The sequence below is a fragment of the Vulpes vulpes genome, chromosome 12 (assembly GCF_048418805.1).
Source record: "Vulpes vulpes isolate BD-2025 chromosome 12, VulVul3, whole genome shotgun sequence".
Taxonomy (NCBI): Eukaryota; Metazoa; Chordata; class Mammalia; order Carnivora; family Canidae; genus Vulpes; species Vulpes vulpes.
The window spans coordinates 117,542,722-117,556,045 of NC_132791.1; the positions used below are offsets into that span (position 1 = coordinate 117,542,722).

The following is a 13,324-nucleotide window of genomic DNA, read 5'->3' on the forward strand; positions in this document are numbered from 1 at the left end:
GAGTACACCTAATGTAACCATATCAATAATTACATTAAATATAAACTGATTAAAGTCTGTAATTAAAAGGCAGCTTGTCAGAACAGATCTAAAAGAAAGGTCCAATTATATGCTCTCTTTATGAAACATAAAAATGTAGATAGGTTGAAGATGAACAATGGAAAAATATACTCCGTATAAAAAATATGCATAAGAAGATTGCAGTATCTATATTAATATCACATAAAGTAAACCTTAACATAAAGAACATGACAAAGATAAAGAGAAACATTTCATAATGATAAAATGGCCAATTCATCAAGAATATATAATGATCATAAATGTACATGTATCTAACATACAGCTTCAAAATATAACAAAAATTGGGCAGCCCCGGTGGCTCAGCAGTTTAGCCCTGCCTTCAACCCAGGGCCTGATCCTGGAGACCCAGGATCGAACCCCACACTAGGCTCCCTCTGCCTGTGTCTCTGCCTCTCTCTCTCTCCCTCTCTGTGTCTCTCATGAATAAATAAATAAAATCTTTAAAAAACAAAAATTCATAGAATTAAAAGGAAAAAGAAAAAGGTCCATAATCAGAGATTTTTAACATCAGCCCAACAACCGATATAACCACACTTTTAAAAATAAAAAAAGAATAATATTCCTCAATAACTACAGATACAACTATCCCTAAAAAATAATAGCAAGTCAAATCTAGCAATAAGTGAAAACAATAACATATCTTGTCCAAGAAGGTTTATCCCAAGAATGGACAACTGGCTTAACATTTGAAAATAAATCAATGTAATTCACCATATTAACAGAATAAAGGAGAAAAACTATTTTAATAGGTGCAGAAAAACTATTTGACAAAACTAAGCACCTTAAGAACTGTCAGAAACAGAGGAGAACTTCCCCAATTTGATAGAGGGCATGTACAAAGAAGCTATAGCTATCAACACACTTAATGGTAAAATACTAAACATTTCCTCCTAGGAGCAGAAACAAGGTATGTCTACTCTACCACTTCTATTCAACAGTGTACTGGAGGTCCTAACCAGTGCAATAATGTTTACAAGAGAAAAGGCTTAAGATTTGAAAGGAAGAAATAAAACTGTATATTCACAGAAGTTGTAATTGTTTATGTAGAAAATCTTAAGGAATCTACAAAACTAAGACACAAACATGTAAACTTAGCAAAGTAGGAGGTACAAGGTTAATACACAAAATAAATTGAATTTTTATATACTAGCAAGAAATGGTTGGAAATATATTTTTTTTTAATTTTTATTTATTTATTCATGAGAGAGACAGAGAGAGAGTCAGAGACACAGGCAGAGGGAGAAGCAGGCTTCACGCAGGGAGCCCAACGTGGGACTCGATCCCGGGCCTCCAGGATCACGCCCTGGGCCAAAGGCAGGCGCCAAACCACTGAGCCACCCAGGGATCCCCTGGAAATTTTTTTGAAAATTTAATTCTACTTAAATAGTGTCAAAGAACATAAAATATTTAGGAATAAATTTCTTTAGAGGGCTCAATACTATTAAGATGTCAATTTCTCCAAATTGATCTACAGATTCAAAAGAACCATGCCTCACCAGTTTCAGTTTTGTTTTTGTAGACACTGGGAAGTTGTTTCTCAAATATATGTGGTAGTACAAAGGACCTAAAAGTAGTGCAAAATCCAAAGCAACCTTGGAAAAAAAAAAAGCAGACCTTATATTCTTTGACCACGACTTACTATAAAGCCATAATAATCACAACAGCATGATGTGGCATAAAGATAGACAAATATACCGAAGCAAGAGGATAGTATTCAGAAATAGATCTACTATTTATACAAATGACTCATACTGTCATTTGGTTTTTGGCAAAGATGTCAAACAATCCAATTGGGGAAAGGAAAGTCTCTTCAACACATAGTGCTGGAACTGCATAGGCACATGAACCTCAAAAAAAAAAAAATGAACCTCAACTCCTAGTTCTCTCCATGCACAAAAATTACCCTGAGACAGATCATAACAATGAAAGCTAAAATGATATAAGTTTCCATAAGACAACGGAGGAGAACATCTTTGCTACTTCAGGGTAGGCAAAGGTTTCTTAGGACAAAGAATGTAATAACTATAAAAGAAAACTTAATAAATTAGCCTTAAAAATAAAACTTCTGTTCATCAAAAGATACAATTAAAACTGAATAGCTAATTCAGAGAGTGGAAGGACATTTTCACAGCATATATAACTGACAAAGGGCTTTATATTTGCAATATGCAATGAATTTTTAGAATCACCCCAAAAAAGGGGGAGGGGGCAAAAATCTAAGAGGATACTTCACAAAAACAGACATATGCATGGCCAATAAGCACAAAGAAAAAGTGATCAGCAGCATTAATAATGAGGGAAATGCCAAAATAAAACCACAATGAAATACAACCATTTAAATGACAAGGATATGAAACCACCAGAATTCTCATACCTTGTAGGCAGAGTGTTAAAAAGGTATATCCACTTGGGAAATATATCTCTCAGTTTCATATAAAACTAAACATATACCCACCCTACAACCTGGTGATTCTACTCCTAGAAATTTACGCAAGAGAAATAAAAGTATATGCTCACACAAAGACATACTTGACTATTAACAGCAGCTTTATTCATAACAGTCAAAATCTGGAAACCATTATATGCCCCTCAAAGGACAATGGGTAAACTACGGTAGATTAACAAAAGGAATACTATTTGATAATAAAGAGACATGAGTGAATGTAGAAATATTAGGCTAAATGCAAGAAGTCCTAAAAAAAGGGTATATACTGTATGATTTCATTTATGTGACACTCTAGAACATGCAAAATCAATTTATGATGCGAAAAATCAGTACAGTGGATGCCTTTGAAAGATGGGACAAGAAAAGACTGGGAAAGTATACAGGGAGACCATCTGGTTTAATGGTAGTACTCTCTGTATCTTAATGGGGTTTGAATTACACAAGCACACACAATGGTCAAAACTCATGGAAGAGTACACGTAAGATTTATGTATTTAACTGCATATACATTTTATTACCAAAAAAGGAAACATGAATGATGTATAACTCTAAATAATGATACGCATGTTTATGGATTTACAGGTGAAGTTACTGATGACTGCAACTTACCCTGACACGCATCAAAAAGAAAAAAAAGATGGACTGACTAACGGATAGTGGACTGACGAGCGGATAGGGGGGAGGAAAGATATTGCTAAAATAAATGTAGCAGAATGTTAATTGTTAAATCTAGGGCATGAGTGTTACTGTATAATACTTCCAGTTTCTCCTACTGTTCAAAATATTTCATAATAAAATACTGGAGGAAAAGTAAATCCAGTAATTTAATTCCTCTGCCTACAAATGCCTGTTGGTTACACTCGGTAATTACCAATGGCCTTTACTCAGACCTGGTTCTCAGGTCCTTCCCTGCAGTTTCCGACACTGTTACACACTCTCCCCTTTGAAGCCCCATACTACTATTCTAAGCTGTTTCCTTTTCCTCTATCTTTCCTTTCTCTTTGTACTCCCAAACTGTTGGTGTGCCTCAAGCGTTCAGAACTGAGCCCTGCTTCGAACTTTTTCCCACAGAAAACCCATTTCCAGTGTTGTAACTATCACTTCTACACAGTCAACTCCAAATCAAGACAGAGTATCTCTTCTCATCAAGTGTCCCAAATCCAATGGCCGACTGAGGATTTTAACTTACATGTCTCAAGTCATCAAATTGCTTACTTTTATCCTCAGAACTTTGAGAATTTCATTTCCCAATCATTGTCCAGGTAGCATATAGTTACCCAGGGTCAATACAGAAGTTAGTTTTGACACCTCCCCCAGTCTTAATCTCTAAAAATAATCGAGCATCAATTCCTCCAGAATCCATTATTTCCTTTTCATTCTACCATCACTCCTCTTATAATGATCCTTAGAAACTCTTATTGGCAGAATTTCTAGGATTCCCCATATCTAAAAGATAACACATATTGAGCAGAAAAAGGTAAGTGACATGTATTACTTGCTGCGGTAGCAGATTTCCAGATACGGACCCCTCCCAATGAGCCAGGCCTGCTGGTGCTCACGTTCTTTGCAGCTTCCTCCACCACTAAATCTGAGCTGGCCCTGTGACTCATTTTAACCAAAAGAATGCCACAGAAATAGCACTGTGCCAGTTCCAAGTCTGTGCCTTAGGAAAGCCTAGAAACTTCCACTTTTGTACTCTTGGGAGCTCTGAGCCACCAAGTAAGAAATCTGGTCCATCTGCTGGAAAGACGACCTGGAGAGAGAAAAGCCCTGAGACAACATAGAAAGAGTGTGTGAGAAAAGGCCTAGACCCCTCAGTGTCCCAGCTGGGCCCAGCCTTCAAGGTGTCCCAGCCAAGGTGCCAGAAATATGAATGATGCCATCTTGGACATTCCCATCCCAGCTGCCATCTGACCACAGCTATAGGAATGACTAAAGGAGACTAGCAGGACTGTCCATCAGAGACGTAACTGAAAGAAGTATGAGAAATAATACGTTATTTTGTTTTAAGATACTAAGTTTTATGATGGCTTTTTTTACACAGCAATAGATCATCAAAACATGTACCCTGAAGAAACCAATTATATGGGCAGCCCGGGTGGTTCAGCGGTTTAGCGCCGCCTTCAGCCCAGGGCGTGATCCTGGAGACCAGGGATCGAGTCCCACGTCAGGCTCCCTGCATGGAGCCTGCTTCTCCCTCTGCCTGTGTCTCTGTCTCTCTCTCTCCTCTCTGTTTCTCATGACTAAATAAATAAAATCTTAAAAAAAAAAAAAAAAAGAAACCAATTATATGATGGGGGACTCGTCCAAGTAAATAAAGACCATCAGAGGTATGTGTTGATGGGTAAACTCAGCATGCTAGTGAGTAGAGGAGGGTCATCTAAATTAAATGGTCACGATGTGTGAAGGGGAGAAGGGGAGGCTTTCTAGAGCAGGTATCACAGTTTGGGTTTTAAGTGAATTCATTAGTAGTTCATGGTTGTTCAGGGGAGCCATAAAAAGTATAGCTAGGGATATTAACAGGGACCAGGTAATTGAGGGCCTTATATACTAAGCTAAAGAGCTGAAACTTTACCCTAAAAGCTATAAAGAGCTATGACAAATTTTAAGCAGAGAAATGACATGGTCAGACTTGGATCTGAGAGCAGCAGTGTACTAGACAAGTGAGAAGAGAGGCAAAGTTTTGCAGTCTACGACTGATGAGACCCTGAACTGACATGGGCACTGTGAACAGAGAGCAAGGGACAATTGATATTAAGAATGTACCAGACTTGGTAAAAGTAGATGCAGTGGAAAGGGGCTAAGAGATAAGAATTTCGGGTAACTCTTGGTTATTCAGTTAGGCAGGGGGGTACACAATGCTGCCACTTATGGAGAAATGGTAGAAGAGTAAACTGAATTCACATACAGGTACAAAGTTTAGACTCAGATACAAGGACTGGAGGAAAAGGATGATGTGTCTGCTGATAGGTGGGAAACTGAAATAAGTTTCACTTGATGGCCCCCATTTTTATAGTGAAATCTGCTAGGACTAAGGAGAAAAATGGTGGAGAGAGGAAGTTTAGAAAGGGAGGTAAAAGTTTAGGACAGCTCTCAGAGGACAGGGTAGCCCTGAGGATCCAGGTGATGTTAGACATATAAATGACTATACATTTATTCTGACCCAAGACACACAGTTATAGGACTGTCTCCAGCAGCACTCAGCAGCCTCGCATAAGGACAGAAAAGTTAGGTGGCTGACTCACTCAGGACTTGAGAATAAGAGGAAAGGGAATTGAGGGTAACACTAAAGGAAAAATTTGAGCAGTGGACCATGCATCCAGGCAGGCTATGGAAAGACATACTTCCAGGGAGCTGAATGACTGGTGGGAAATGGAGTGAAGTTACCAAACAAGAAAGAGGACCTGGAGTGGTCAAAGTGTAGAGTCGCTGGGAACAAGCAGGCTGCTGGAAGGACTGATGGCTATGGTCAGATACAGGATGTTGCACCAGCCTGGCTCACTGCTCTGCACCTAAGAAAAGCTCACCAGATGTACTGACTGTTAGGCAAGCTACTAGGGCCTACACACACACCAGTTAGATAAGCTAGCATTTGGTGAGAAATTTCCAAAACGAGTCTCCATGCATCCTGTTGATTTCAACTTAACACAGACTCATATGACATCTAAAGTAATGCTTCCAGGAGCATCTGAGTGGCTGTCAGTTCAGCATCTGACTCTTAGTTTCGGCTAGGGTCATTACCTTGGAGTCCTCAGACTCAAGCCCTGTGAGGGGCTCTGCACCCACCATGGAGTCTGCTTGTCTCTCTCCCTCTGCTCCTCCTCCTTCTCTCTCTCTCTCATAAATATATAAAATATTTTTTAAAAAATGCTTCCTCCAACAATAAATCCCTCAATGAGCTACTTACCTATTACTCTATCATATGAATTCATCAGACAAGCTCAGAATTTTTTTTTCAAGATTTTATTTATTTATTTGACAGAAGGAGAGAGATAACACAAGCAGGGGGAGCAGTAGAGGGAGAAAGAGAAGCAGGCTCCCCACTGAGCAGGGAGCCCAACATGGGGCTCAATCGCAGGACCCCAGGATCATGACCTTGAGCTAAAGGCAGACGCTTAACCAAATGAACAACCGAGGTCCCCCATGCTCAGAACATTTTTTAAAAAAGAAGAATCGAAGTGCTTGGATGGTTCAGTGGTTGAGCATCTGCCTTTGGCTTAGGGTATGATCCCAGGGTCCTGGGATCAAGTTCCGGATCAGGTTCCCTGTGAGGAGCCTGCTTCTCCCTCTGCCTATGTCTCTGCCTCTGTCTCTCATGAATAAAATCTTTAAAAAAAAATTAAAAAATTAAAAAAGAATCATGCTTAGTATTTCAGCTTTCCTGCTATTTGCCCCAAGCTACTTCTATGAATCAATTGATGATGTCCTTTAAAGCACAAGCTCACCATCTTTTATTGAGGAAGAGTCCTACTTGCTGCCATTCTCAATCAATCACTATTAAAGGCAGGAATCTTAAAAAGAAGTTCTGCCCTGGAAGAGCACTCACGTGGAAGTCTCATCTTCCTCCTGCCAGCAATAATCCTGAAGGATATAAGTTGGATATTAGGAAGTGTCCCACAAAAACAAGATAACGTCCATGACAAAGCAACCAGGTATCCAGGAGAAAAACAATGAATTTATGACTAAACTGAATATTAGTTCCTTTTTTGGTGGGGGGTTAACTCAGCGTGTCTTCTTTAGAAATTACAATGTTAGAATACATAATGACTACCCTCAACATGGACAAAGTAAATTCACTTTTTTAAAAAAGATTTATTTATTTTTGAAAAGAGAGAGAGAGAGCAGGGAGTGGGCAGGAGCAGAGGGAGAGAGAGAGAGAAATTCCAAGCAGCCTCCATGCTGTGCATGGAGCCCAACACAGGACTTGATCTCACAACCCTGAAATCATGACCTGAGCCAAAGCCAAGAGTGGGATGCTTAACCGAGTGCACCACCCAGGCACCCTGTAAATTCACCTTTATGCAATATCACTGTGAGGTTTTCTCCTTCCACCTGGCGCCACTGCAGTGTGGGCCACTGTCACTCTAACGCAGGCTCTGACAGATGAGTCTCCTAACTGGTCCTCTACACTACTCCCATCCACTTTCCACCTGCCAAAGTCATTTATCTAAAATGAAAATCTCATCCTCCGATACCCTTCCTCCTTTAAAATCTTTCAGTACTTCAACAGGGAAAAGCCCAAACTCCTGAACACACGATAGAGCAGTCTTTTGCGAGTATTCCCACAGCCAGTGAAGTAATTCCCACTACTTCACTAGTGTCACTCTTCCCCACCTCCCTGCAGTGTCTTTCCCCTATTCTCTGCCCCACTAATTCCTCCATCAACCCCCACCCACGTAAGTCTTTCTTTGAAAGTTTCAATCCAACAGACAAGTTAATAGAACAGTATAGTGAACATGTGCCCTTCATCTAGATTCATCAGTTGTTACCCTTTGTGCCACATTCCCTTTGCCTCTCTCTGAACCGTCTGAAAATGACAGACATCACAACACTTAGCCCCTAAAACCTCATCAAGTAGCTCTTGAAGAATAAGAACTTTCTACATAATCATGCAACAGTATAAGCCACAATATCCCAAATATTCAACATGGATACAATATTATCTAATATTGTATATATTGTGTATGTAGTCCATATTCAAACTTTCCCATTTATTCCAAAATGCTCTTTACAGTACATTTGTTTAATCCAGGATCAAACCAAGGATCGTGCATTGCATTTGGTGTTCATATTCCCCTTTATCTTTCAGGATTCAATTCTGGAAATCACTTTGTCTGGGAATCCCTCTCTGACTCCCCCTGCCCAGTGTAGGTTCCATGCCTCCTCTACATGCACTCATACCACCACTCTTAAGATATCATTACGCTAGTTTGTAATTATTTATTTGTTGTTTCTCTTATTAAACGCTAAACTCCTTGAGGACTTTCTATTTTCCAGGCCCATACTGTCTGGCTCACAGTAGATAGTCAGTGTTGGCTGACTCGCGGTAGATAGTCAGTGTTAGCTAATAGAATGAGAGCTATGGACAGAAAATATGACTGTTATGGACTGAATTGTGATCCCCTCCAATTTATTTGTGAAAGCCCTCACCAGCAAAGTGACTGTATTTGGAGATAAGACCTTTAAGGAAGTAAGATCATAAGGATAAGGCTCCAATCCAGTGGGACCAGTGTCCTTACATGTAGAGGAGAGACCTCGGGAGTACGCACACATAGAGGAAAGGCTATATGAAGACAGAGCATGAAGACAGCAGTGTCTGCAAGCCAAGAAGACAGGCTTCACCAGAAGCCAACCCTGCTAGCATCTTACTCTTGGGACTTCTAGCCTTTAGAACCGTGCGACAATAAATTTATGTTGTTTAAGTCATCTATTGTCTGTGGTGCTCTGTGATGGCAGACTGAGCAGATTACTCCAATGACCATAATATTTGTGCCCACAGTTACTATGGATGATACAATGCAAAACAAAACCTACATCACTGCTAGAACAAAGATACACACAGAAGACTTTTTCTTCCTACTTCTGGAAAAGTGAACCCCACATTCCACGAAAAGAATGACAGGATCGTTCTGACACCCGTGACACATAAAATAAGCCCAAGTGAATGTTCCAGACTATGAGCAGCAAACTACTAGTATCAATTACTATTTGGGCTTATCCTATCAGAAAGCAGAGAAACTGATCAGAGACCCGTTAAGAGTACAGAGTATTTATCCAAAGGAAATCTTTCACAGAGCCTAAAATTATGATAGACTCATCTTCCCAGCCTCTGCCTTCTAAGACTGCTGCTAAGTTGCTTGTACCACATATCTCTGTTTCACTTCTCCCCACCCCCAACAGCCTGTGAAGACAATGGCAGAGGCCATGCCTCTGATGGGGAATGGCAGGGGTTTTGATCACTAACAATGCCAGGAATAGCACTATGTTCCTAGCACGCTCTTCATAATTGCTGATGCATGGATCATCATGGACAACTGACCCACCTTTGAATCATTATCATTCGATTCTCAACAAAACAGACTGGTCCTTAGGCTCTTTCCCAAATGTTCTTTCTCATGTTGACCTTTCACAGTTACCATCTTTCAAACTTCGAAAATGATCTAACCAATGAGCTTGCTATTTTTCATTTAGTGCTCTGACTCATCAGAAGGCCAAGATTTTCTTGATAAATAAAAGCACATTTTAGAATTTAAATAAAACCATCGGTGTTCACAGCTATTTTGATTTCTGTATTAAGAAACTTGGAAAGAGAAAAATGAGTGGGAAATATCAGAAAGGGAGACAGAACATGACAGACTCCTAACTCTGGGAAACGAACTAGGGGTGGTGGAAGGGGAGGTGGGCGGGGGGTGGGGGTGACTGGGTGACGGGCACTGAGGGGGGCACTTGATGGGATAAGCACTGGGTGTTATTCTATACGTTGGCAAATTAAATTTATAAATAAAAAATAAATAAATAAAATAAAAAATGTTGGTGTTGATAGCTATAAAAAAAAAAAAAAAAAAGAAAAGAAAAAAGAAACTTGGAAAACTGAAAATCTGACCAAATTCTATGTGCACCTTGCTCTTGCTGCAGGACCCAGATGAGAACAAAGACCCACTAAATAATTATTTCCAAAAGCTTACTTAAAATGTTCCTGTTGGAAATCTGTTCTAGTACTGAGTAACATAATCAAGGTATTCCTACAGTCAGTCTGAAGTTCTAAAAAATCAGGTTCCAAGCAAGTGAAGCCAGGTGTTAGATGCATTTCAAAATCTTGATCATATTTAGGACCCAACAATCAGCTGCTATTATTTCAAGGTATTACTGAATCTGAAAATTTTTTTATTAGCTCTAACACAAGGTGCCGAAAAAGCTAAAAATCATTAGAGGATTTTATTTGTGCACTTGTTTCTCAAACAAAAATTGGACCAAAAGAAAAGAAACTAGGAACACAAACACAAATGGATGCATATGCACAAATATACCCATGCACACAGTGGTTTTATTCTTAACAGCAGTATTTACCTTCTGCCCTTCTCACAGAGCTTTTCGATTTCAGCTTTCAGATCCTGCTCCTTCTGCAAAAATTCCTTCTTTTCTTTCTCTATCTTCTTCTTTGTTTCTTCTCGCTTTATTGTTACATCCTGGATAGCTTTTAGTATCTCCTGAGTCCCCCATAATTACAGTCACACACAGATAAAGAAGGAAATGAATTAGTTCTTTTGGTCAGAAGGTTATTTTCAACTAACACAAATTAACACACTGGCTTTAGTAAACTCAAGTTGAATTGAAGGAATTGGGTTGAGGAGCTCTGAAAGCCAGTATTTAGATGTAAGCAAGGAAGTTACAATGAAGCAGGTTTCAGTTCAGCAGAAGAAAGAATTTCTAACAATCACAACTGTTAAAAAATGGAATTTACTATCTTGAGAAGCAATAACCTTTCCATTATCCGTGTTCAGATACAGTCCAAATGAACACCTGTTGAGAATGCTGAGAAAGGCATTCTTGTATAGGGTGGGAATTTATTACTTCTATCAAAAACAGTCTTGTTTTATTAAAGTTCTACTTTATTACGTGTGAGGGGGTTTTTCTGAATCCTTTTATCCTTGAACAAAAATATCTATACTTGCCGTTAGAAGAGGAGTAACAGAGAAGTGATAGTTAAGTCACTCCCAAATCAATGCCAACTCAATGCATAATTAACATGTTCACTGTTGTGTATTATTTTTTCACATCTTTATTCTCACACAAACACACCCATACTCATATTTGTATTTCTTTGCTTTTGTATTTGTTCCAAATGAGAGGATTTTATACATATTATCTACATCCTGCTTTTTTTCACTTGATGTGAATATACTGTCAATATAGATTTAACGTGGGGCACCTAGATGGCTCAGTAGGTTCAGCATATGATTCTTGGTTTCAGTTCTGGTCATGATCTCATGGGTCATGGGATCAAGCCCTGTCAGACTCCGTGCTCAGCACAGGAGGCTGCTTTGGATTCTCTCTTTCCTCTCCTTCTGCCCCTCCCCTTCTCATATGTACTCTTTTTCTCATAAATAAATAAATCTTAAAATACATAGATTTAACTTAAAAATGGCAGCATATGACATAATATTTATATATCAAATTTATCTAACCATTTTATGTAAAGAGTCTATCAAAGTTGAGTCCAGTTTTTGTAACTATACACAATACTGCAATACCCTATAAGTCTACACTTTCATAAAAAACTTTCATTTCTATAGAAAAGACATAATAATATGATTGCTAGATCACAGTACATTTTAAGTCTTTTTTAAAATTTATTTTTATTATTTTTTTAAGATTTTATTTACTTATTCATGAGAGAGAGAGAGAGAGAGAGAGAGGCAGAGGGAGAAGCAGACTCCATGCAGGAAGCCTGATGTGGGACTTGATCCCGGGACTCCAGGATCACACCGAGCTGAAGGCAGGCGCTAAACTGCTGAGCCACCCAGGGATCCCCACATTTTAAGTCTTTTTTTTTCCCCCCACATTTTAAGTCTTAACTGAAAATTCTTAATAATTGCTCCAAAAAGGTTTTAACAATTCATATACTTACAAAGTCTGAAAAGGGCTCATTTTCCCTCACCCTTGACAACTTATTTCATTTTTGCCAAACTTTTGAGGGGAAAGAGAGGAATGGTAGCTAATCCTTTTAAGAAACATTTTCCTAACTCCCATTTTTTACTGTTTGTACAGTCTGCCTCCTCCAACTAGAATAAGCATTCAGTGCAGAGACTATGTTTCCTTTATTGCTAAATCTATAGAGCCTGGATCAGGAACTCAGAAAATATTTGCTGAATGAATGAATGAATGAATGAATGAATGAAGACCAGTGAGGCTGAGGCTGAGCTTTTCATTTATTTATTATCCACTTACTTTTCCTCTTCTGTGTACTACCATTTATAATTTTTTTTTTTTTTAAAGATTTTCTGGGGCAGCCCCGGTGGCTCAGCGGTTTAGCGCCACCTTCGGTCCAGGGCATGATCCTGGAGACCAAGGATCAAGTCCCACATCAGGCTCCCCGCATGGAGCCTGCTTCTCCCTCTGCCTGTGTCTCTGCCTCTCTCTCTCTCTGCGTCTCTCATGAATAAATAAATAAAATCTTAAAAAAAAAAAAAAAAGATTTTCTTTATTGGGACACCCAGGTGGCTCAGTGGTTGAGCATCTGCCTTTGGCTCAAGGCGTGATCCTGGAGTCCCAGGATCAAGTCCTGCATCAGGCTCCCTGCGTGGAGCCTGCTTCTCCCTCTGCCTCTCCCTCCCTTGTCTCTTATGAATAAATAAACAAAATCTTTAAAAAAAAAAAAAGATTTTATTTATTTATTTGAAAGAGTGAGCACACGGTGGGGGAGGGGAACAGAGGGAGAGGGAGAAGCAGACTCCCGACTGAGTAGGGAGCCTGACAGGACCCTGGGATCATGACCTGAGCTAAAGGCAGACACTTAACTGACTGAGCCACCCAGGTGCCCCACTATTCATAACTGTTTGGCAAAATAATCCCTCCCCCCAAAAAATATGTCCACATTCCAATCTAACCTAATCCCTGGGCCCTTGTGACTATTACTTTCCATGGGAAAGGAGACTGTCCAGATATTACTAAGGTAAAGACCTGGATGTGGGGAGATAGTTCTGAGTCATCTGGATGGGCCCAATCTAATCACACAGGTCTTTAAAAGCGGAGAACCTTTCCTAGTTCTCCAAGAAAGATGTGATTAGGGAGGGATCC

At 39.4% G+C, this 13,324-nt stretch overlaps 1 protein-coding gene across 12 annotated transcripts in view; it reads right to left on the bottom strand.

The window, feature by feature from the left end:
* The window catches only part of RNF214 (ring finger protein 214), a 45,836-nt gene that overhangs the window by 21,475 nt on the left and 11,037 nt on the right, over positions 1-13,324 (bottom strand). For all 12 annotated transcript variants that reach the window (XM_072729718.1, XM_072729715.1, XM_072729720.1 and 9 more), the window contains one exon: positions 10,595-10,734. In XM_072729718.1, coding sequence (XP_072585819.1) covers positions 10,595-10,734 — 140 coding nt within the window. The remainder of the gene's footprint in view (positions 1-10,594; positions 10,735-13,324) is intronic.